The 25,394-nt window shown below is 41.2% G+C and overlaps 2 protein-coding genes across 4 annotated transcripts; one reads left to right on the forward strand and one right to left on the reverse strand.

The window, feature by feature from the left end:
• Window positions 1–157: 157 nt before the first annotated feature.
• On the reverse strand, window positions 158–25,228 carry LOC306937758 (uncharacterized protein). Its single transcript, XM_079521701.1, has 18 exons — window positions 25,099–25,228; window positions 22,939–23,131; window positions 22,206–22,310; window positions 20,017–20,224; window positions 18,965–19,023; window positions 18,259–18,430; window positions 17,862–17,981; window positions 16,165–16,598; window positions 14,472–14,643; window positions 12,891–13,010; window positions 11,552–12,067; window positions 10,024–10,605; window positions 9,414–9,553; window positions 8,053–8,257; window positions 2,749–2,853; window positions 2,345–2,532; window positions 2,098–2,239; window positions 158–1,236 (listed from the first exon to the last, which is right to left on the reverse strand). Exons 1-18 carry the CDS (start codon window positions 25,176–25,178, stop codon window positions 569–571), a joined length of 4,209 nt encoding a protein of 1,402 aa, XP_079377827.1. The 5' UTR covers window positions 25,179–25,228; the 3' UTR covers window positions 158–568.
• Window positions 3,514–6,502, forward strand: LOC306937852 (uncharacterized protein). Of its 3 annotated transcripts, none has more exons than XM_079521856.1 (4): window positions 3,514–3,637; window positions 4,824–4,885; window positions 5,359–5,846; window positions 5,877–6,502. In XM_079521856.1, the coding sequence occupies exons 1-4, from the start codon at window positions 3,615–3,617 to the stop codon at window positions 6,231–6,233; spliced, it is 930 nt and encodes a 309-aa protein (XP_079377982.1). In that variant the 5' UTR covers window positions 3,514–3,614; the 3' UTR covers window positions 6,234–6,502. The 3 variants fall into 3 exon arrangements, with proteins under 3 accessions (XP_079377982.1, XP_079377983.1, XP_079377981.1); XM_079521857.1 differs by having other exon boundaries at window positions 3,516–3,637; window positions 5,359–6,117; window positions 6,217–6,502; XM_079521855.1 differs by having other exon boundaries at window positions 3,519–3,637; window positions 5,359–6,502.
• Window positions 25,229–25,394: the final 166 nt, after the last annotated feature.

Here is a 25,394-nt window from a genome sequence, read left to right on the forward strand (position 1 = left end):
CCATAGCCCTCCTATGAGACAGACTAAGTAGAAAAAGATTGTGCCATTTTATCATGATTATTAGTGAGGACCAATTATATGAAGATAGGTTGAAAAGTGGTGAAGTGGTCCTTTAAACATTTTCTTATTGCCCCACATGCCAAATTGACCCAAAATGATAGGCATACAGTAGTACACTGCCACCTGGTGTACTAAATGATGTACTACTATCAACTACAGCTTTGTACACGAATTTCCAACACTTGCATACTGAAATGAATTTGTAATTTAATGGACAATTTTAGAAACTTGCCATGTAGTGAAACTGTTTTGTATTATTACTTTAATTAACAGTTTTATTTTTGTTTTTGGTCCATTCTCAACTATTTGTTCAACCTCCACAGTCCACATCATCTACAGTAGTAACTTGTAAACACCATGAAAGACATTTCAATTGTAATGAAAACTCTAGCCCCGATACGTTCCCTCAGTCCCTACGCTCATTCTGTAGCTCATTCTGTAGCTCATTCTGTAGCTCATTCTGTAGCGTAGGGACTGAGGGGACGTATCGGGGCTATGAAAACTCCAGCTACAAAGTGATGAAGCGATAACTGCACATCAGGCTGGTCTGCGATGCTGCAGATGGCTGCTGCTCCTCCATTGTGCGCTTGCTGATGAGTGCAGCCGTCTCCTTGTTCAGCCTCATATTTCTGTGATGCAAGACATTTCTCAACAGAAACATGTAGGTTTCAGATGCCGTGTCATTCAGGAAATAATCAGCTTCTCTCATGTGGTCAAAAAACTGTTCCACCACCTGTGTGTTGAGGAGCGGCGCCAGCTGTGGCACCAAACTCACACGTCGCAGAACGTCCTCTGGGTCACTCTCTCTTTCATGGAATCCGTTACTTAGAACATAACGTTCTGAAGAGCCTGTGCATGGATGACAGTCCACGTCAGGAGGATTCTTTCTTTCCGACAGCCAAGGAAGATTGACATGGATTCTCCCCTCTTTGGCATCTCGGATGATTTCTGGAGTCGGGTGCAACAGCTGACCCTCGTGTGGAGTGAAGGGGATGCGCTCTGGTCGTCTCCAGTTGGTGTGCCTGGCCAGGTCTCTTGCAAAGTCGTACACACAAACATTCGGAATGTGCTGCCATGACAGAAGGAGATCAGCAAAATCCTGTGGGCTTTCTCCCTTGAGCAGAACCTTCAAGCTGTAGACAATGCCACATGGGCAAAGTAGAGCTGCCCAGCCTCCTGGAAGAAAAACATAAATAAATAGACACATACTTTAACCAAATGAACCCTCGCATCCCAAATATGGGCCTGTCATAGGTGAACATTCTATAAAACGCGTTCCATATATTTTTGGAAAAGAGATTTGGTGTAGAGGGAAAAAAGGAGGAGGCCAAATAGAGACCCCAGCTGGTCAACGAATAAAAAGTATATGTTTGGCCTGGGCCATGGCTCAGTGGTCCAGGCACCTTGGCCTGGGCCATGGCTCAGTGGTCCAGGCACCTTGGCCTGGGCCATGGCTCAGTGGTCCAGGCACCTTGGCCTGGGCCATGGCTCAGTGGTCCAGGCACCTTGGCCTGGGCCATGGCTCAGTGGTCCAGGCACCTTGGCCTGGGCCATGGCTCAGTGGTCCAGGCACCTTGGCCTGGGCCATGGCTCAGTGGTCCAGGCACCTTGGCCTGGGCCGTGGCTCAGTGGTCCAGGCACCTTGGCCTGGGCCATGGCTCAGTGGTCCAGGCACCTTGACTGGGGAGGGGCCTGGGCCATGGCTCAGTGGTCCAGGCACCTTGACTGGGGAGGGGCCTGGGCCATGGCTCAGTGGTCCAGGCACCTTGGCCTGGGCCATGGCTCAGTGGTCCAGGCACCTTGGCCTGGGCCATGGCTCAGTGGTCCAGGCACCTTGGCTGGCAATCCAGTCTGGCACTGTGCCGTGGGTTCGACTCCCGATCCTGACGGCCTTTACTGTATGTCTTCCCCCCCATCTCTCTCCCCATTTCCTGTCAGCCTACTGTCTGTCCCTCCATAAAATACATAAAATAAAGGCGAAAGCCACAAAGAAAAGTATGTTTAAAGCACATAATATTCAGTGGTGGAACATAATACCTGATGCACCCCAGATCTTTTCAAAGACTCTATTATAGGTTGCTCTTGAGCGCATCCCATCCTTCAGTCGTAAAACGAGGTCCAATATCGAGCCAGTGGTGTCCAGGCCACACTCCTTACAGAGCATTCGAGCTACCTCAACCTGGTTAATAAGAGCATACGTGTTAAATTTCAATGGCGTTTCATTTCTTTACATTTCACGATTGTAAATGGGGATATAACGCAGAGCATGCATAATGTTCACTACCTCCTGATTCATGAGCTCATCTACCAGGTGATTCTCTGTCACGTGCAGTTCTGCCTCTTTATCAGGAGCTGCGTGAAGCTTGTGGAATTCAGTGTTCAATACAACCGAAGACCTCCTGGTCTTGGGACCAATCCATGGAGCCCAGGATTCAAAGGATGGTGGGACCTTGAAAGGATTCTCTTCATTGCCTTAATGCAACAGAAAGAACAACAATGTTCAGTGAAGTCAACTGTAATCTCTTTTGTCACCAATACCGCATGATCAATTAAAAAAATATATATATATCTCAATTTAACACAGGAGTTCATATAATGATCTTCTCCTGTGATTGTGTAATTAATTTAATAACAGTTATGGGAGAGCGATAATTCACCACAGCTGCAAATCAGTCTTGTACTACTTACTAATAAGAAACCCTCTGGCAATCATATGTTTGGTAACAGAATCCCAAAAGTCCTCGATGTGCACTTCTCCCTTGAAGCTCTCAGGTGGTGCTTTCAGGTCAGTCTCTACAAATACCAAAATGATATCATTAACATGTAATGACCACCACACAGAAATGATATCATTAACATGACCACCACACAGAAATGATATCATTAACATGACCACCACACAGAAATGATATCATTAACATGACCACCACACAGAAATGCAATGCCATTTGTGCCCCATATGAAAACTCAATAAATTGCACATCTTTCTCAACAAGGGAAAGGTTGTGGTGATTGGCGAGCTTACAATTTATTTTTTGTTTGCTAATGCCTATAGTAAAAAGTAACTTAACCACATGAACCAGTCCTATTCTGGGCATGTCATAACTAAAAGGTGAAAACAGACAAACATCTGGCGAACATAGATTAATACAAAATAGGCCAGCTACAAATACAAAATTGCTGAATTGTGCTTGTAGCTATTTTTGCTATTGACAAACAACAATTAAGAAAAGCAGCACTATGTAACTTTTCTCTTCTACCCAAGGATTTGAACCTGGTTTCCTGCTTAAGTGCTGACATTTTTACCATTGAGATAATAGACACTTGAGACTAGAGGCTTGCTCAGGGATACAAAAATACAAATAGTCCAAACAAGCCCAAAGTCGCTTATAATAAGCAGACATGGCAACACTTCAGGTGTGGTTACTGCAGGTGTGCTTGGGGCTGGGCAACAGGTGTGTGGCATTAGGTCAATTCGACTGAAGGAGCATTCAGTTCTAATAAATACAGAACACACAGGTCCCAGGAGCAGAGCTGTGCTGAGGCTGCTAGAGATGGCTCTGGAACTGGCTTTGAGGTATGTTATTTAACTTAAATGTACTGTAGGTATGTTTGTTAAAGTATTAAATAGTTCCATATTGATAGTGTTTGTTCAGTAATGGGGGGGATACCACTTTTATCCAAACAGGAGAGAGAACACACACACACATACAGGATAAACGAGTGAAATTGGTGACACAAATAATTTAGCAGATACAATTTGAACTGAAAGACTTAACCCAAGCTGATAAATGGGTCCTCTCTTGGCTGAAATGTGCAACCCACCTGAATGTTGTGTTCTTTGTGCTGACGGCTATGGCCGTGTTAAGGAGTGTTTTTCTTGCAAAACTAATGCTTGGATAGCCGCAATTTGCAACTCTAGATTTTTTTATAATGGGATGAATCTAGAGTTGCAATACCCTCCATTGACTCCCCACTCATCATTTTGCGTTTGCGATCTGCTTGTCTTAAACGACGTTAAACTCACCAACATTGCAGCTGTAGTCCAAGCTTGAATTATTCTCTTTCAATCTGCAAAGCTTGTTTTTCATACAAATCCCCCGTAGACATGTTATGAGCTACTTTCTGTCAAGAAGAAGAAATGTTGGAGTTTGGAAGCGCTCGTTTTTATTAAGGGGTCGTGCTGCTGCCTCCTGCATTATGTGCAAATGCGAAACAGATGCATGCAGGGACGTTCAGTGACTTACGACGAGCGCTTCCAAACTCCAGCACTTAGAAAAAGAATCACTTGCACAGAATTTCTTGACAGAAAGTAGCTCATAACATGTCTACGGGGGATTTTTATGAAAAACAAGCTTTGCAGATTGAAAGAGAATAATTCAAGCTTGGCCTACAGCTCCAATGTTGGTGAGTTTAACGTCGTTTAAGACAAGCAGATCGCAAACGCAAAATGATGAGTGGGGAGTCAATGGAGGGTATTGCAACTCGATTCATCCCATTATAAAAAAATCTAGAGTTGCAAATTGCGGCTAATGCTTGGAATGGATTCAGAATCATGAAAACCCCCTAGTTGGACACATCACATGCTACTTAAAGCATAATGACATAACATGTTGCCTTATATTGGTTTAATGGTACCCTGACTTTCAGCAACTGTCAAAACTTCCCCTCGGGTGGCTGGATAGAAACCAATGTGGGATATGGAATTGAAGCTAATATGTTTTATATAATGGATGTTTCATTCAACATGTTTTCTGTTTCAGGGTGTCCTGGATGTGTTTTCTGCTGGTCAGCATTGGATTCTGCTACCGTCTGCCAACAGAAGGTAGCATATTTCCCAGTTTGCATGCAGTGGTTCTCAAAGGGTCCCGAAATTATTTTGGGGGGTCCCCATGAGATGATTATCTCATGGGGACCCCCATGAGATGATTATCTCATGCAACCCAATATGCAACATTGCTTTCTCACTCAACAGTAAACAAACCAACATATTAGTGTAAGAGTGTACAGGGTGCACATTTCTGAAGTTACAATTAACTTTTGAGACCTTTTTAATTGGCAATATTATATTACTTATGAAAGAGGCAATATTGTGAAAGTAGCCAATCTACAAGGCATGAGCTTGTAGATCAACTATTTTCACAATATGTATTTGTGGAACGGAGTCAAAATGTAATGTCTCAACTCCTACAATTCCAAGTGCTTGTCGGGGGCGTTGGGGTTATTTTTGTGTGGCTTGCAGCCTGAACGGTTTGTGAACCCTTGCCCAGATCAGTGATGTTTAACCTCTGTTCACAGGAGGCTCTTCTCAACCCACCAACAAGATTCTTCCTCGCAGCTTCTCCAAACAGCCACATTATTCGGAAGCAGCCCCCCAGCCTTCACGTCACATCCCCGGACCAGTAACCCACACCGTCTATCTCCTTGCCCCTGTTGTGGCGTGCCCTTACTGGTACTGTAAACAACCTGGGCCTGCTAGCGTCTACCCACCTGCAGAGCCTGCTAGCGTCTACCCACCTGCAGAGCCTGCTAGCTCCTACCCACCTGTAGAACCTGCAGAGCCTGCTAGCGTCTACCCACCTGTAGAACCTGAGCCTGCCAGCTTCTACCCATTTAACTCCTATGATGAATACATGAACTGGTGGGCCTATTACTGGTATTATTACCAAGAACTGGTGGCTCATCGTGCACCAGAAGTAAGCCCTGCTGTCTCTACGGAAGATGAGGCAAGCCCTGCTGTCTCTACGGAAGATGAGGCAAGCCCTGCTGTCTCTACGGAAGATGAGGCAAGTCCTGCTGTCTCTATGGAAGATGAGGCAAGCCCTGCTGTTTCTACGGAAGAGACAGTCCCAGATCATGCTAATTTACGCCCACATGACCACCATGGTGAAGGCTCCCCGGCTTCAGAGACATTCCCAGTCCCAGATCATGATAGTTTACTCCCACATGACCACCATGGTCAAGGTACTCGAACAGATTACTCTAACTCACCCCCAATGCCCGCAGATTACAGACATGGTCCAGGCTCCCTGGCTGGTACTCGACCACACCGACCAGGTCAAGGTACTCGAACAGATTACTCTAACTCACCCCCAATGCCCCCAGATTACAGACATGGTCCAGGCTCCCTGGCTGGTACTCGACCACACCGACCAGCTGCGTCTGAAGCATGATGACACTGGTTTCCGAAGCAAGCCTTGCTGTCTCTACGTAACATGCTCCTCCAATCTCAGATCTCACCCCCACAGCCCTCGGATTACACTCATGGTCCTGAGTTCCTAGCTGGCACTCTAGTGTCTGAGCACATCAACATCCACTACTACCACGATTCTGGATCTGACACGGCCTTAGCCTCATCACGTAAACATAATCTCTGCTGTATATTCTGCTGCCAGATGCTAGGCCAGTCATAATTATTAAACATTGTCTAATCACAATTGAATTGATCTCTGAATTATTTTTTACATGATCATCATGTTGAGACATTACTATTTTAAATGGCAATTCATTAATGTTTTAATAGTGGAAATGGCTGCTCTTCAAGCTAAGCTAGCGGAAATGGCTTGGCAATTAACAAAACGCACTTAAATTGTCAATTGAAACGATTTGTATGTTGCCGTTAGTTATTTTGATAAAGTAAAAATGATGGTGACGCAACCCTAACCTCACTGTCTCTACAGAATAGAGGGTATGCGCGTGACATCATCAAACCCGGAAGTTATGCAGGAATGCCTACTGAGTGGCTTTGACAGCCCATACATCCAATCAGAAAAGTCCTATTTGATTGCATTAAACGATGTTAAACTCACTTTGCATGTTGCTTTGCCACTCTATGTGCCATTCACTTTAAGCATGCGCATACTCTCTATATGCTGCCGACATCCCAGATGTATCTGCATTGCCTGCTCAGCCCTCGTACTACATGCATGGACATCTGAGAACACTCCTAACCCTAACGACCTCCATTACTATCTGGATCTGGTGTTGTCTCTGTGGCAGAACCCTCTGCAACGCTCCCCGAGCCACCATTCCATGTATGGTGATTCTGCATTCTGAAATATCAGAATTGTTTTCATAAATAAAAGTGCTTGTCGTTTTCTCTTTTAAATCCCAAGACCTGAGCACTTATATATATTTTTTTGAGTGGTGTAAACCACTACTACAACTGGCTTTGTTAGTCTGTCTGTACCAAAAAATGAGCATGGTTGCTATGGTCACCCAGTTCACACGGGTGTGATTTCATTACGTCAGACATTACGTCAGACCACAGCTGATCAGTCTATATAAGACCTTACACCACTCAGTTCACACGGGTGTGATTTTTTTTTAACATGGTTGGTTTTCCATGGGAATGTGTGTGTGTGAACTGTTTCTCTACAATCGGGCCAACGTGCTGGAGATGAGCTGCTCACAAACTGACACATGGACAAACTGACACATGGACAGTGTGCAAAACATCGTCTCGGACATGCCTTCGGCCTGGCAGAGACTATGACAAAATGGTGACACCAGGTTTAAAGTGGTTAAAATATTTTGTCAGTATTGGGAAATTATAGTGCACTACAACAGGGGTTCTCAACCCGTGGGTCGCGACCCCTCGGGGGGGTCGCCAAATTATTTTAGGTCCCCAAATGATTTAAAAAAAAACCTACAAGCTCGTAGCGCGCCACTCGGTGGCGCGCTATGAGCTTGTAGATCTGCTATTTTTCAATAGCTAAATTATAACATAATGCTTAAAACACAAAGGGGTTCCCGCCCAAAATGGGTTAAGGTTATTGTAGCAGTCAATTTATATTGGGGGTCGGGCGGGGTGGGGGTCCCGAGACATTGCCAAAGCATTTCCGGGGGTCCCCGGCCAAAAACGTTGAGAACCCCTGCACTACAAGTACTGTTACTGCAAAAAATAAAATCACTTTGTATATATTGCAATGTGAGTAACAAAATCCAAAGGCAAACATGGACTTGTGGCAACACCATTTTGGACAACAGTACCTGACATGTTGACCACTCCTCTTTTGTGGAGATCCATGATGACAACTGGTGGATGGTCCCCACAGCGCACACAGTTGTAACTGTAGACATGATTGGAAAGTGCCTCAAAATGCAGATATGCATGACTAATTGATTCGGCCGAGGGGAACTGCATTTTTGTGAGGTACTCCAGAGTCTGAAGAAGACTTCCAATAGATTGCTTGTTCTGGAAATTTCAGACATTTAGCATGCATGGATTAAAGAAAATTGAAATTACACAAATGAATATTTTAGTTAAAGTCCTAATTTGTGAAACTGTGTGAAATTAGCCCCCACACACTAGCGCAGCCTGTGTTTCATAAACATTTGTCACAATATGTAAAAGCATGTTTTGGTACTACCAAACAATTCAAGAAATGGTTTTCTGGAAGGCTTTTATTGTCTTGCTAGTTTGACCACTTCAAATATTCTTTAATCTTAAAATGTCTAATGACCAAAAATAGCACTTGTATTTCCGGTGCGTGACATGATTGCAGAAGAGAAGACATGCTGGCTCCTAAGGGAATCCAAACGACTGAAATCAGTTGTGGCGACTGAGAACTTCACTCTGCTCTCTCTGGAAATGTGATTGTTTTAGGTTAAAACAAAAAAATCTTTGTTAAAAGGTTAAAGCACTGTGGTCTGTCTCCCCAGCTCCAAGCTATTTAAGCCATTTAGGCCCGACGTTGAAATAAAATAAATGTAATAATATATATTCAAAGATTTGCGCCACATTTTCATGACAAATAGCAGACCTACAAGCTCGTATAGATCTGCTATTTTTCAACAGCTAAAGCATAACATAATGCTTAAAACACCAAAAGGGGTTCCTGCCCAGAATGGGTTAATAAACGGAATATACATTTTCAGGCGGGTGGCCAATCTCATTCTCAGCCAATCAGGAGATTTATCAGCTTCAATTTTATAGTGTTCCAGTTCCAATTTTGTCAGCTCATTTCTTTGTGCGATCACTTCCAATTTCACTAGTTTATCCTTTATCCGGAGTGAGTTCTCTCCTGATTGAGAAAAAATTGGTATCCAGATCTTAAAATGTATTTTCCTTTTTACCCTACCTCTCTCCACCTCTTTAATAAACAGAAAAATATGTTTTCAGGTGGGTTTCAAATTTCATCCAATGAGAGAGAACCCCACAAAGATTATGACTGATCGTTTATTAATTTCATCACTTCCAACTCCACTTCTCTCTCCTGATTGGACGAAACTGGTATCCCTACCAGAAAATGTATTTTCAGTTTGAGTTGAAGTGATTGGAGACTCCTGTTATTGAACAAACACTCTGGTAAATAGAGGTAAATGCAGCAGAAGGTAAAGAAAATACTAACCTGAAGATGAGCCCTCAAAAACAGACAGAAGTGAAGACCAAGAAGTATGCTGTCATTGAAATTATGTAGTCCATCTTCAAACTGCTGATAGCGGTAGAACATACCACACTTGCAACACATTTTGCAGTATGTAGATATGTCTGAAAGAAAAGGGCAATATTTTACTGACACTGCTGTGAAATGTTTTGTTCATATTTACACCTACCTTTTAGGGTTTTATTTGTAAAATAAAACGACAAAAAAACAATACCTGTATACAGTACTTCTTTGCACAAACAATAATAGCAATCTACAAGCTCACAGTGTATTGTGAGTTTCCCCCATTTTTGAATTATAATAATAAAAAATATATTTGAAACATTTAGAGATTTGCCCACATAGGGACATCGGGGGTTAATTTGATTAATATATATTTTATAATTAAATTGTGATATTATCAAACAAAATAAATGTCAAACATGAGACAAACATTTAGGAAATCCACGCATTTAATTCTGTCTGACCAGAAGCAGGAATAAAACATATCCCCACTGGCCATAAATATGAATGGATGTCAAAAGCATCCCCGTCCCCCCCCCCGTCCCCCCCAAGCTAATCGGAACCTACTTACCTTCAATAATGCCATCAGCAGTGACAATTCTGGCTTTGGAAGTTATGAGAATGGGGTCAGTCAGGGGGCCTGCTCCAGGACAGACAGAGCACAGGTTCTCAGGTGGAATCAAGGACTTTGGATAATGGATCATACGCCGAAGTTCCTCAGGTAATGTTGCCGGCAGCTTCTTGCGGTTGAATGTATATTCCACCATTCGTTTCATCAGACCACCTTTGGGAGGGTAGACTGCTGCTGCCAGAGCGGTGGTCACTACATTGTCTGTGTGCAACGCTGCCTCTGTCCATCTCACCCGCTTGAAGATGTCCAGATCTGTGCCGTCCAGGGACTCGCTTCTCTTGTAGGACGCCGGTGTGATGTCCCTAATATTGCTTTTTGAATGTTTCCTCTGCAAATGCTTTTTCAAATTTTTGGCATTCATTGTGAGACCACACTGGAGACAGAGGACCGACTTCACTTTAGATCTTACTTGTGACACGTTCTCTTCCGAGGACGGCTTGTCCACCGACTCGTCCCAAGCTGGCTCGTCCCAGACTGGCTCATCCATTGGCTCGTCATCTGGCTCGTCTAAATCTGTCTCACCTAATCAAAATAAATCAATTTGATTTATTTAGCCCAATACAACAACTGTAACTTCAACGGGCAGTATTTGAGAGCCTTATGCCTTAAAGGGATAGTTCAGATTTTTTTAACTTAAGTTGTATGAAATACTTGCCATTAATATAGTGGTTGCAACTGTATTAATTGATTGCCCGAGTCCCGTGGTGGGAGTTCTGCTCTGGTTTTGGTCAATATTAAGTAGTTCCGGTCATTTTGTGGGGGGCACTGGGGCCACGCAGTAAAAGTAGATGAATCCACAAAACGAACGTAATTTGTATTGTTGACCTATTTCTAAAATATTAGCGCGACTTTCGTTCAACTTCGACCCCTCTATCACATGGAACTATTTTTTGGGCGTAGTGATATGGACACAAAAAACATAGTTCTGTGTGATAGAGGGGTAAAAAAAGAACGAAAGTTGCACTAATATTTTAGAAATAGGTCAACAATACAAATTACGTTAGTTTTGTGGATTAATTTACTTTTACTGCGTGGCCCCCAGTGCCCCCCACAAAATGACCGGAACTACTTGATATTTCACCAAAACCAGAGCAGAACTCCCACCACGGGACTCGGGCAATCAATTAATACAGTTGCAACCACTATATTAATGGGAAGTATTTCATACAACTTTACTTAAGTTCAAAAAATCTGAACTATCCCTTTAATTAAAGAGATCTTAGGTCTTTGAGGATATACATCTCATACAGTACATACAACTTAGGTCATAGGTAAAAGGTAAACTTATAGGTTTAGGATAATACTGACACAAAAAAGGCCACCAATATTTGAAGGCTTTCTTAAATAGCACCTGGATGCGCTTAAAACTAGATAGGTGTTATCATGAGTGCAAATCTCCACCAGCAGGCCTGTCCGACTAATACCAAATGTATGCAATTACATCTCACCAATATTTTCATCATCTCACCGTTGGGAGGGTGGATTGTTTGATCCATTTTCCAGCCGTCCCGATCTGTGGTTACTGCACCCTCTGTATGCAACACTGGCTCTGTCCACCTCGCCCTCTTGAGGATATCTGGATTTGTGTCGTCCATGGGCTCACTTCTTTTGCAGGATGTTGGTGCGATGGCCATAATCTTGTTTTCTGAATGTTTCCTCTGCAAATGCTTCTTCAAGTTTTTTGCTCTCATCGTCAGACTGCACTGGGGACAGCAGACTGACTTCACTTTAGAACTTCCTACTTGTGACACCGTCGCTTTTGATGTTGGCTCTTCTGAGGGCGGCGTGTCCATTGACTCATCCACTGACTCATCAAATTCTGGCTCGTCCAAAGCCAACTCATCAATTGGCTCATTCCAGACTGGCTCATCCAAGGATGGCTTGTCCATTGACTTGTCCAAAGCTTGCTCATCCAAGGATGGCTTGTCCAAGGATGGTTCATTCATTGGCTCGTCCAATACTGGCATGTCCAAGCATTGCTCACCTAATCAAAAATAAATATCTTTCATGAGCAAATACTGTACACCACAATACAACAATTCCAACTCAGTGGGCGGTATTTAATAGAGCATTATGCCTTAAAGTACAGAGGGGTTTAATAAAACAAGTTCCCGTGGTAAAAACAAGTTATGACTGGGAGGCAAATCAAAACAGCTTGTTAATTACATACAGAGCAGAAGCCTTTTGTGGTGGTTCTGGACAACCGTGGGTCCGACTGACGCGACAACATGCACTGCACTCCCTGTGGGGGTGTGGAACGCGTGTGTCGAATTTGAAGTCGGTGGGGTGAACGGTTCTCCAGTTACGCGCATTAAATACGTACGTATGTACACACACAGAGACCTGGTGCATTTATACAGTAGATAGATAAAAATCATGAAGAGTGATCTCCCCCTGATATGCAACCTTTAAATTAATACTGCTCAATGTGCTTTGCATAAAACTAGAAAGTGTGGTCAGTAGAGCACAAATCTCCACCTAAGTAATAATAGCAATATATGTAGTTACATTTCTACCTAGTACCCAGGGCCGGTCCTGAGCAATCTGGCGCCCCAAGCAGGATTTTTCGCGGCGCCCCCCCCCCCCCCCCCCCCACTTCGAGCGCCATCCCCCATGGCGCTCGAAGCCGTTGCTTCGTCGGCCTGTAGGAAGAACCGGGCCTGCTAGTACCTACAGCTATCAAAGAGTAGTACATCACGTGACTACCAGTTGTACATTGTCTGCCTCCCGTAATGTACCAAATTGATTAATTCCACATCTACAATGCCATTCTATGGCCGAATCTCTCAAGAAAGATACAATCTTACCTTGACATTTTGTCAAGTGGTTAATGATGCCATCTCTCCGGGAATATGTTAAGGTGCAGTACACACAGTGAAAGTGTGCATTTGGCACACACGGCAAATGGCATTTGTAGATGTCATAACCTGCAAAAAGGACAAAATAAGCAAGGGAAATGTATTTGTATAGCATTTCAACAAGGCAACTCAAAGTGCTTTTACATAAAACAGTAATCATTAAGACACAGCATTGAGAGCAATACAAAAAAATCATAAATCATAAAAAGGAGTAAATAAATGTTTTGCTGTGGATTTATCTTGAATAGGAAATTAATAATAATAATAATAATAATAAATAATAATAATAATAATAATAATAATAATAATAATAATAAATAATAATAATAATACAACTTTATTTGTATAGCACCTTTCATGACATGAAATGCAGCTCAAAGTGCTTTACACAAAAAAAGAAAAGAAAGGCAGGGCATAAACAATACAGTGAGGACATGAATATATATATTTTTTTTTAAAGACAAATAAATTAAAATCATTGTCAATAGGGCTGTCAGTTCACCTCTATAATCCAATTCGAATTTCATTGCTTCATTATTTGTAATTTTCGAATATATTCGAATATTTACATTGTTTATTTTAGCTCATTATAGCCTACTGAAAAACACCTCGGCTCTATACACAGAATATCAAGTTTTGTATGCACGTTCTGTCCACTAGAGGGCCCCCCATCCAAACGCCAAAGCTATTTTTTCAACATGACATGGTTTGCACGGAAAAATAATAATAATGTTTCATTAGTCAGTCTATCATGGACGGGACAACTCCAGACTCCAGATCACCAGCAATAGTTTCTCTATTTTAACAGAATGCTTGGCTATCAGATGAACAGGCCAGTAATGCATAGTCTGCAGACAACGTTTTCTCTTGATGTTATTTTCCCGTCCACCTTCCACTCATCACGGCGTTCGGAAATAGCGCACTGACTGCACTGTGCAATGCAAACTAATAGGCGAGTGCTCTCCTGTCCGGTGCGATATTTCCGAACGTAAATGTTCCCCTGTTCCCTGTTGTTATCTTGAGCCTCTGCCTTGTTTGTTTACACGTGTGCTGCTGCAGTGTTGCTTCCTGCTTTAGTCTGACTCACGCCCAGCGGCAGCTATCCATAGGCAGCTATCCCACTTGATAGAGTGAGGACGTAACGTAAGCACCGCCCCCTGCTATAACTCTAGTCTGGAAGGCGAGAAGCGGCCGGACCGATTCAACAGCGGTAGATTCGTTATTCATACATTAAGCGAGCGGATAAAATAAAATATAAAACAAAATAAAAATATAAAATATAATTAATAAATAATAAAAGCTCCATTCGAATGGCAATTTTACAATTTTAGCTTTCGAATATATATATATTTTTTAATATTCGAATTTCTTTCATATTGTGAAATTCGTTCTGACAGCCCTAATTGTCAATCATTGTGATTGAAAAATCATGCGTCATTTTAAATTGTCATGCGACTTTTGTTTATATTGTACCCATGTTTTGTCATACATACTGTATAGGCTACATAGCAGATGAGAAGCCATACAAACCTTTATGATGTACTGCTCTTTTTTTGTGTGACAACAGATGGTTTTTGCACGCACTGTGCTTTGTGGGTTTAAAGGTATCTGGAGTGCAGAATGGACAATGGTACTTATTGCAGCACTGAACACACTTCTGGAGAGGTGGCAGTACACCATGTTGTTGCACTGTAATGTGGAGCTGGACAAAAGACAACAGAAATCAATATTCTACAACAGGGGTATGTTAAAACAAGTAAGACGCACGAACACGGGAAGCGAACGCAGCTCGTAAATTGCAATAACAACAATTAGAATAAATTACGTACTTTGTTAAGGTTTTTTTTTTAGTTCTCTTTTTTATTGTTATTTTTTAAGTGTTTTTTAACATTTTCTTTTAAGTTAAGTTTTTTTAAGTTATTTTTTAGTGTGTGTGTGTGTATGTGTGCGTGCGTGCGTGTGTTTTTTTTTAAACGTTTTCTTAAAGTTCTTTCTTTAAGTTTTTTTTTAAGTTAAGTTTTTTTTAAGTTAAGTTTTGTGTGTGTGTGTGTGTGTGTGTGTGTGTGTGTGTGTGTGTGTGTGTGTGTGTGTTGTGTGTGATACACAGACAGACAGTTTAGGCCAGCTTCTATAGTTAGTGCTCACTGCATTCGCAATAAGCAATAACTGGCAGTCACTGGCAGTCACTGGTAGAACAATAGGTGCCAGACAGACACAGAACAAAGCCCTTGTTTTGATTATCTTGATTTCTGCCGTCCATGGGCTCAATTATTTTGCAGGATTGATTGATTGAAAATTGTATTCACAGTTTGTAGAATAGGTACAGTTCAAACGAAAGTACAGGTCAATATGAAAACTGCTACGAGGATAAAACCTGAAAAAGCACTAAGGCCCCATTTACACTGGCAGACAAATCTAGCCTGAATCAGATCTGTGCCACATCAAGATTGAAATCCGATTGGTTTAAATGGTCACATGACTCATTTAGACAAATCAGATTCCAATCTGGATGTGGCTCAGATCTGATTCAGGCTGGATTTGGCTGCCAGTGTAAATGGGGCCTTAGACTTGTTTACATCAGGGTCCTCCATTTTCAATTAATCAGAACATTTAAAGACGTAGAAATATACACTATGGAAAAAAAATCATACAGTTAAAAAAAAAAACAGTATGGAAAAATAGAAGGGGGGGGGGGGGGCGGGGGGGACTTTAACTTTTTCTACAGAGGCCCGTTTCAAATTGCAGCCGTCCGTAAACACTCTGAGAGCCGTTTTGAAGTCTAGGGATTCACATTTCTTAATGGCTGTTTATAGGGCGTTCCACATTTTAGTGGCACAGAAGCAAAATTAATTTAACCCCTTGTTTGAGCCGAATCTGGGTTGCACATGGTTTGTTGAACTCCCTCTGGTGGTGTGATTGTGGACTTTATTGACATTAATGAAGTATTTTGACATGGTACATGGGTATCTTAGTGGTGTAGTGAATCTTGTAGACCAGGCCCATTGCAAGTTGCTGTACTCTGTCGCCAACCCTAAGCCATTCCAGCCTATCAAAATGGGCAGAGAGGTGGGTTCTGTAAGTAAGGCCAGGCCTGACCAGTTTGTTTTGGGATGTCTTGAGCCTTGTTTTAAGGGCATTGTTTTAAGGTTGTTGGTGTGATGGCCATAATCTTGTTTTCTGAATGTTTCCCCTGCAAATGTTTCTTAAATGTTTTTGCTCTCACCGTGAGTCTACGCTGAGGACAGCAGACTGACTTCACTTTAGATCTTCTTACTTGTGACACCTTCACTTTTGAGATTGGCTCTTCCGAGGACGACTTGTCCACTGGCTTGTCCAAAGCTGGCTCGTCCACTGGCTCATCAAAGGATGGCTTGACCATTGACTCGTCCACTGGCTCATCCGAGGATGGCTTGACCAATGACTCGTCCACTGGCTCATCCGAGGATGGCTTGACCATTGACTCGTCCACTGGCTCATCCGAGGACGGCTTGACCATTGACTCGCCAACTGGCTCATCCGAGGATGGCTTGTCCACTGACTCATCAAATTCTGGCTCGTCTAAAGCTGACTCATCAATTGGCTCATTCCAGACTGGCTCATCCAAGGATGGCTTGTCCAAGGATGGTTCATTCATTGGCTCGTCCAAGGATTGCTCACCTAATCAAAATAAATACCTTTCATGAGCAAATACTGTACACCACAATACAACAATTCCAACTCAGTGGGCGGTATTTAATAGAGCCTTATGCCTTAAAGTACAGAGGGGTTTAATAAAACAAGTCCCCGTGGTAAAAACTAGTTATGACTGGGAGGCAAATCAAAACAGCTTGTTAATTACATATTTTTCTTTTGATATCAAGACAGCCCTGTATTAGGCCATCTTAGTTTTGGTGCGAGCTTTGTCGAGTATCAGCACTCTAAACTCTGCAAGGGGCTGTCCACAGAAAGGAGTGGTGGAGGGCTTTGGATAGTATGTCCAGAGCGCTTCATGTGTTTACACATGTACCAAGCGAGATGCCTCAATGTTTGCCGCTTGTGGGCGCGTCGCTCCAACCTTCTGTGTAGTGTAGAAGACACATATCTCCTGGAAATGCTTGCTATTTCCATATTTTCAGTTCAAGAAAACTAGTATGTTAAACCTATTATTACCTAATATATCATATTTGCTATAGTCATCATGGATTTGTATGGTAAATGCAGATCTAGGTTCCATTAGTTGTGGTCCAGTGTAACTAAGCTCCAAGTCACATCACGCTAACAGCAGTGCCTGGAAGGAGAGCTCACAGACGGGGAGGAGAAACACAGACTGCACATCTCAAGCAGCTTGGCCGTAAACACATCTACAGTGCTAGTTTAAAGGAGAATTCCATACTAAAAGGCTTTCTTACCTTTCTTTGTAGTTGTTACGTCCCCACCAAAGAGGTCCAGGTGTTATTTTGTGCAAAAGCTCCTTATTGGCTATTTCCCCTACCATAAGCCATAAATGAATTGCATTGAATTGAATGGGGCTATGGGGTGTTGTGCTAATTCGCTTATTTCCATCGCTCAAAATTATAATTTTTTTGTATATATCCTCTCTTCATAATATCCCAAGCGGCACACTTCACTACTTATTTCGATGGAAATAAGCGAATTAGCACAACACCCCATAGCCCCATTCAATTCCCATTCAATTCAATGCAATTCATTGAGGGCTTATGGTAGGGGAAATAGCCAATAAGGAACACCTGGACCTCTTTGGTGGGGACGTAACGACTACAAAGAAAGGTAAGAAAGGTAAGAAAGCCTTCTAGCATGGAATTCTCCTTTAAAACGTATCAATTTAAATTAAAACTTATCAATATTGTTTAAAATAAATTAGGCTGACTCATCCAAGGCTCGCCATTCTATGGCTGAATCTCGGGAAAGACAAAATCTTACCTTGACATTTTGTCAAGTGGTTAATGATGCCATCTCTCCGGGAATATGTTAAGGTGCAGTACACACAGTGAAAGTGTGAATTTGGCACACATGGTAAATGGCATTTGTAGATGTCATAACCTGCAAAAAGGACAAAATAAGCAAGGGAAATGTATTATTTGTATAGCATTTCAACAAGGGAACTCAAAGTGCTTTTACATGAAACATTAATAAGACACAGCATTGAGAGCAATACAATAAAATAAATAATAAATGTAAATAAATGTTTTGCTGGATTGGTCTTGATTCGGAAATTGGAAAATCATTTAAATTTGTCCTGCAACTTTTGTTTATATTGTACCCATGTTTTGTCATACATACTGTATAGGCTACATAGCAGATGAGAAGCCATACAAACCTTTATGATGTACTGCTCTTTTTTTGTGTGACAACAGATGGTTTTTGCACGCGCTGTGCTTTGTGGGTTTAAACGTATCTGGAGTGCAGAATGGACAATGGTACTTATTGCAGCACTGAACACACTTCTGGAGAGGTGGCAGTACACCATGTTGTTGCACTGTAATGTGGAGCTGGACAAAAGAGAACAGAAATCAATATTCTACAGCAGGAGTATGTTAAAATCAGCAATAACTGGCAGTCACTGGTCGAATGCCATGTTTTCATGTTCTGTGTGGAAGATTAGCTGCTGCTATGCACCAGCTAATGGGGATCCTAATACAACTCTAAAACTCTAGACAGACACAGAATAAAGCCCTTGTTTTGACTAAGACTGGTAACAGTTTATAATGGTGACATTCATTGATATTAACTAATGTAGTTGTTAATCCATTTTGACCTGAGATCAGATTTCTATGTCAGTGGTTCTTCGATTTTTTTCAAATAGCAGATCTACAAGCTCATAGCGCGCCACCGAGTGGCGCGCTATGAGCTTGTAGATCTGCTATTTTTCAATAGCTAAAGCATAACATAATGCTAACACCAAAAGGGGTTCCCGCCCAGAATGGGTTAAAACATTAACAAATGGGCAGTGGCACAGCTCTAAGAACTGAGCTACTGCTGTCCAAATAAATTACAAGTAAATGTTTAATTTCAGTGCGGCTTACCTTTGTGCCCATCCCCTCAGTTTTGATTATTCTTTCTCTTGGCTTATATGTAGGCCTTCCTGTAATCCGATATTATCAGTGTGGAAAAGCAAGCTACAAGTTATTTATGAAACCAACAAAACATAATATAATAAAATTGTGGAATAAACATATTACACATTGTGTGTCAAATTATATTAACCTCATTGAATTACAGATTTTTTTTATTCTGAGCAAAGATAATCACATTTTAGGGCTGCAACAATTATGATTTCTTTGTGATTTTATACACGCACGCACGTGCACACGCGCACACACACACACACACACACACACACACACACACACACACACACACACACACACACACACACACACACACACACTCTCACACACACACACACACACACACACACACACACACACACACACACACACACACACACACACACACACACACACACACACAAATGGAAATAAATCCTATGTTGTTTGTACACGTTTTTAAGTACAGTAGCATAAATGCACTGTGAACTGTTAGTTGGACTAATGAATCGATTTAGTCATAGTCAATTAAGATAAATCCTCAATCAGAATTTCGGTTTGATATATAAAAAAATAGTAAATACATGCAAAAAAAGGAAAAAAGAAACGCACTTCAAGACTAATCAATTCATCGATAGAAAGTATTCGACAGTTGCAGCTCTATCATAATAGAGGGTATGCGCATGCATAAAGTGAATGGCAGATCGAGTGGCAAATCGAGTGGCAAAGTGAGTGACAAAGGGAATTTAATGTTGTTTAAAGTAATTTCATGGAATCAAATAGGACTTTTCTGTTTGGATGTATGGGCTGTCAAGGCCAGAAAGTAGTTTTTTGCCACTCAATAGGCTTTCCCTCATAACTTCCTGGTATGATGATGATGTCACGCGCATACCCTCTATTGGATCAACTAGAGGTTTTTTGTTTTGTTTTCAGTAAACACCGCAGTGCAGCAAAACGTGTGCTGAGACAGGCGTTTAGAAAATGATCAATGTTCCTCATGCATCTGAGAAAGATGCAGTTCAACCAACCAGAGGAGAAGTCAAACTTCTGCTGCAGTTCCTCTGTTAGCAGATCTTTGTGTTTTAAATCCTGTAGCAGGGATTCCACTGTCTTCCGATGCCTTCTTTCCCGATCCATGGCAGTTCTTAAGTCTCGCTGCAATTCCAACACCTTCTCCTGAGCCTCAGTTAACTTTGTTGTCATTTCTTTAACTGGGCCAAGGGCATACTTGTGATCCTGAAAAGAAATGGCACAGTAAGTGATTTTGTGTATACAGTAAGTGTTAGATAATTGCTATTATAGAGTGTTAGTTCAGTAGCAGGGGTCTCCCTGTCTATCCAGCTCTTTAGTAAAGAGAAAACATATTTTCAGGTTGGGATACCAATTTTAAGTACAATTCAAAGTGATTAAACAAGTTAAAAAAAACTATATAAGCCCAGCATCCTGAAATGCAGTGTTTAACCCATAGGCCTATCTCACAGCCCGTTTTTCACGCCCACTTCCGGTAAATAGTGGTGACTTTAACATGGGCATTTACACGTTTTTTTCTCTGGAGAATCTAAGTACATTTTCTAATGTAAAAATGTGACAGACCAATATTATTATGAAGCAAACAAGATGGTAAATCAGGTCGAGCAGATAGAACAAACCTTACCTTGAGAAAACAAAAGTTGTAGACTTCTTAAATAACCTCTTTTAACATGTAGCGTCTATGGAGTGACGTCACGCTATCACCACTAACCCCGAAAGGGGGCGTATTTAGGGGGGCGGGGAAATTCTGTGAGATAGGCTTATTCTGAGCATACTTCAGATCTACAAGCTCATAGCGCTGCACCGAGTGCTGCGCTACTGCTATTTTAAAAAAATCTTGAAAATGTGGCTCAAATCTTTGAATATATATTCTTTCAGAGCGAACGTTTTGAACTCAAATCTTTGCTTCTGAGAGGTTCCTGGAACAACATATTTTCAGATGGGGGTCGGTGGCCAAATACATATAATTTTTGGGGTCCTTGACATGAAATATTGAGAACCACTGTGTTACATAATCGATGATTGTATATTTATATGTATTATATATGATACCGTGATTATATTTCTATATATTATATATTATACCGGGAGTATTTATATGTATATATATTATGGTATACGGTGATTATATTTATACATATATATATATATATATTAGTATACAGTGATTATGATAGTATGGAGTGTCGGTCATATGCTGTTGCTTGTATAGAGTGCTGATCGAAGTTCTCAGTCACAGGTCTGGCTGGTGCTCGGAGGCGGAGACCTACCTTCCACCTGCCCACCTCGTCAACGGGAGCCTATCATCATCAGAAGGCCAGCCAGAGGAAGACTACTTAAGAGCAGCTGTGATGCCAGCTCGTTGGCACTGTGACTCAGTCTGACATACTGAGAGCACCTTGTCCAGGGAGCTGTGTAAAGCTACATCGGGTCTAACATACACAAGGGACTCCAGTGTGGAGCTCTCTGCGTGATTAACAAAATCTAACCCACCTTGAAGGAAACGTAACACTGTGGTACCGTTACAAGAACTTATACTGTGTCGTGTCGGGAGTGTGGGAGCTTGATTTTTGTAAACAGTTTGTATTTTGGTTAGGACTAGAAAGAGTAGAGTTTAGATAATTTGTAACCCTTTTTCTGTTGATGGTTAGGATTAGCTAGAGGGTTCTGTTTCCATTAGGATAGGGATAGTCTGTTTTGTTGTTTTCTCTGAGTTGCCCCATACAGCCTTTTTTGTTTTCATTATATAAAGTAAATAATCTTTAAATTGATCTTGTAACCGGGCTCAGCTCGGGAGGGCTCAGCCCTAAACTTTAAGTTGGTTGGAAACCCAGAAACTACCGTTATTAGTCGCTTACAGGTTGTCTAGACAGGAGGTTATTGATATATATATATATATAGCCGTATTCTATATATATATTCATGCTATACTATTGTATTAATTGTATATATATACCCTCTGTCTATTGTATAAAGCCTTATTGAAATGGTGTGAATAAACATCAATTCACTTGCCAGCCCTGTTGCATCCTTTAAGTACCCCTAGACACATAAAGGAATCGTGACACACTGATACAGAAACATGAGGTTTTTCAGAAAATTGTCATTTAGAAGACATTTTTTAAATTTCGATGTCAGGCTTAAATGGGTTTTTAAACAACGTTGTTTAAAAACCGTGTTCACTCACTGGGGTGGACTCCTCCAGCTCCTCAGATGGCTCATCCAGACTATCTGGATCTTCTGCAGGTGATTTCTGCAACGTCCTGCTCAACCTGGAGGTACCACTGGGCACCTAAAACAAAATAAAATAATGGCTCACATAATCACATTTAAGATTTAAGTCCATTTTGACCTGAGATCAGATTCTAAAAATGTCTTCTACATCCTGACAGTTTTCTGAAAAAGCTATGTTTCTGTATCAGTGGTTCTCAATATTTCATGTCAAGGACCCCAAAAACTATATGTATTTGGCCACCGACCCCCATCTGAAAATATGTTGTTCCAGGAACCTCTCAGAAGCAGAGATTTGAGTTAAAACGTTCGCTCTGAAAGAATATATATTCAAAGATTTGAGCCACATTTTCAAGATTCTTCAAAAATAGTGTCAGTGGTTCTTGGATTTTTCAAAAATAGCAGACCTACAAGCTCGTAGCGTGCCACTCGGTGGCGCGCTATGAGCTTGTAGATCTGCTATTTTTCAATAGGTAAAGCATAGCATAATGCTAACACCTAAAGGGGTTCCCACCCAAAATGGGTTAAGTCCATTTCTAACAGTGCATAATGGTTAATATTTACCATCATTACAAAAATGATTACATCATTACAGAATAGAAGGCACAACACAGAACCGTGAAAATATGTAAAGACTAAAGAAAAAGTGATTGGACATTTAACAATCTCCATTCTCCAATGACACTAACTTTGGAAAGATGGTCAGGAAATATAAGAATGGAGGGGACAACTCCTTCCTTTAAACGAGTTGTCTGTCCAGTCCTGTCAAAGTCTTCGGACTTGAAATGACAGCTGCAGACCACTGAACAGTCCTTTGGCTGGAAGTCTCTTCTCCTCAGTGCTGCGGCCCATGCCTTCCTTTTGACTTGGTCTTTTGGGAACCTTACACAAAAAACAGTTCCATCTGAACAATGCTACAATTCAGGCACATTGCCCACTGAGCATTTTTGTAGTCTAATAGACGTCTAAATGGCAAAAAAATGGGTCTAAAAACGGGGGTAAAAAATAGTCTAAAAATGAAAGTGTTTTAGCAGTCTAGGCTTAGATTAGACGTTGAAACAACGTCTAATCTAATTAAACAACGTCGTTTCAACGTCTATATATAGACGGTCTACATTTAGACCTTGATTAGCCTGGCTAATATATATAGACGTTGAAAAATCTAAACCTAGACTGCTAAAAAACTTTCATGTTTAGACTATTTTTACCCCATTTTTCATTTATACGTCTAAAAGCCGAACATTGCTCAGTGGGTATGCTACTAGGTTAACTATTACTGTATGTCAAAATAAGTGCAGAGGAATAACCATAATTTAGGACTATAAGGAGATAATTTAGGACTAACATACAATACAATAATTGTTATTGTCAATAACACATACATACTGTACAGCAGGGGCAGGCAACCTTTTTGACATGAAGACAAGTGCCATGTTTTAATTGTCTTGAGTCAGTGTTATCTGTTATGACACCACATCGAAATTAAATATTTCCAACTGATTTTGATTGTCCATGGGCTATACAAAACAATCTTTATTTCTTATTTAGAAATGTGTTCTTAGATGTAATAATGATCATTAGACTTAACCCAAATCTATCCCAGACTCATTCCCAGTTCCCATGTCACAGTTAGGAGTTTGAATGATTATGAGCAGGACTTTTTTTGAATACTTAATTTTAGCAGAGATTAAAATAGGGTGCATTTTGCATCCCAAAACGCAGTTTATAGTTAAGGGACGCAATAAAACAACGGCCTCTGCATCCACGGGATGCACTACTATTTTTTTATTCTAGTTTATTTTGCTAGCTTTAGTTATATTAATCATTTCTTCTTCTGTTTTCTACATGAATATAACCACATTATAACCAAAATTATATAGCAAAATTTGACTCCTAACGTCGTTGAAGTGGGACTCATCTAAAAGACCATCCCTGCATCCCGGGACTCATTACATTGAAAACCTGTTTACATCACTGCTTAATTTAAAAAAAAAATATATATATATAGCCTATATATATATGCCAGTGTGCCAGTGCTGATCACCCTCTCCATGTGCAAACGTTGGCACCCGTGCCTCACTGCCTAAGGTTGCCTAGATAGATGCCTACCCCTGCTGTACAGGATTACAGACAGGCAGACTGGACTGTGGCACTATAGGGACATCCAGGCATTTCTTTGCAATATTGACCTGACATTTAAAAGGACAGTCAATCCCTAACTTTCTTATACCCTATACCTGCTGGAATTAGAAAATATCTTCCAAGATGGAATCCCTGCTTGGTCGTGCAATGATGTGATTATGAGGTCAGGAGATGACCAATGATGTGATTATGAGCTTGATGCAGTGCTACTTGTCAAGCAGCAGGTGTCAGGCATACCTTTCCCAAAAGGAGGTATAGAGAGACCATCTCCAACCACTGCAGTTGTGCTACTATTACATTTACATTAAATAATAATAATAATAATAATAATAATAATAATAATAATAATAATAACAGGCTGCACTTTTATTATATTAATTCATTCTGATGGTAAGTTTATATTAGTTATAACTTATAGACTACATCATTATTGTTCATTCATTGTTCACTCATTCAGAGAGCCAGACAGCCAGTGTAGATCATCTACGTTCAGCTCATTATTGTATAATCATGTCTAAACTCTAAAACCTTCCTCTTCTGTGTTCCATTATGCTGTTCTCAGTTTCCCTCCTGGGAGGTTTGTTGTTTCTTTTACCTTATCTCAAAATGTCCTTGTTTAATTTGTCCGACATACTCTTATATGATGTGTAATTCAAACAAGTCCAAAACAGTGGAATTATGTTGCAGCATAATACAACTTTTGTCACCTGTGAAATGTGATTCCCTGTTGCTTGGTCTCTGCGGTCCTTTCGTTGGAACATCCAACGGCAGCACAGAAGTCTGGCATGATGGTTGTGCTCTGCTCTGCTGGCTCTGCTCACAACAACCACACCACCCCGGACTCCGGAGCAAGATGGCCGACGGCGCGCGAGCACGTGAACGTGCGCGCGAGGGTGACTGTCACGCAGTGGTCGGAACACGGAAAAGTACTCACTCACAAGTAAAAGTACTCTTTATGCCGAAATGTTTTCAAAGTTCAAACTGTATAAAAAATAATTTGAAA

This window comes from Electrona antarctica, assembly GCF_951216825.1.
Source record: "Electrona antarctica genome assembly, chromosome: 2".
Lineage (NCBI taxonomy): Eukaryota > Metazoa > Chordata > Actinopteri > Myctophiformes > Myctophidae > Electrona > Electrona antarctica.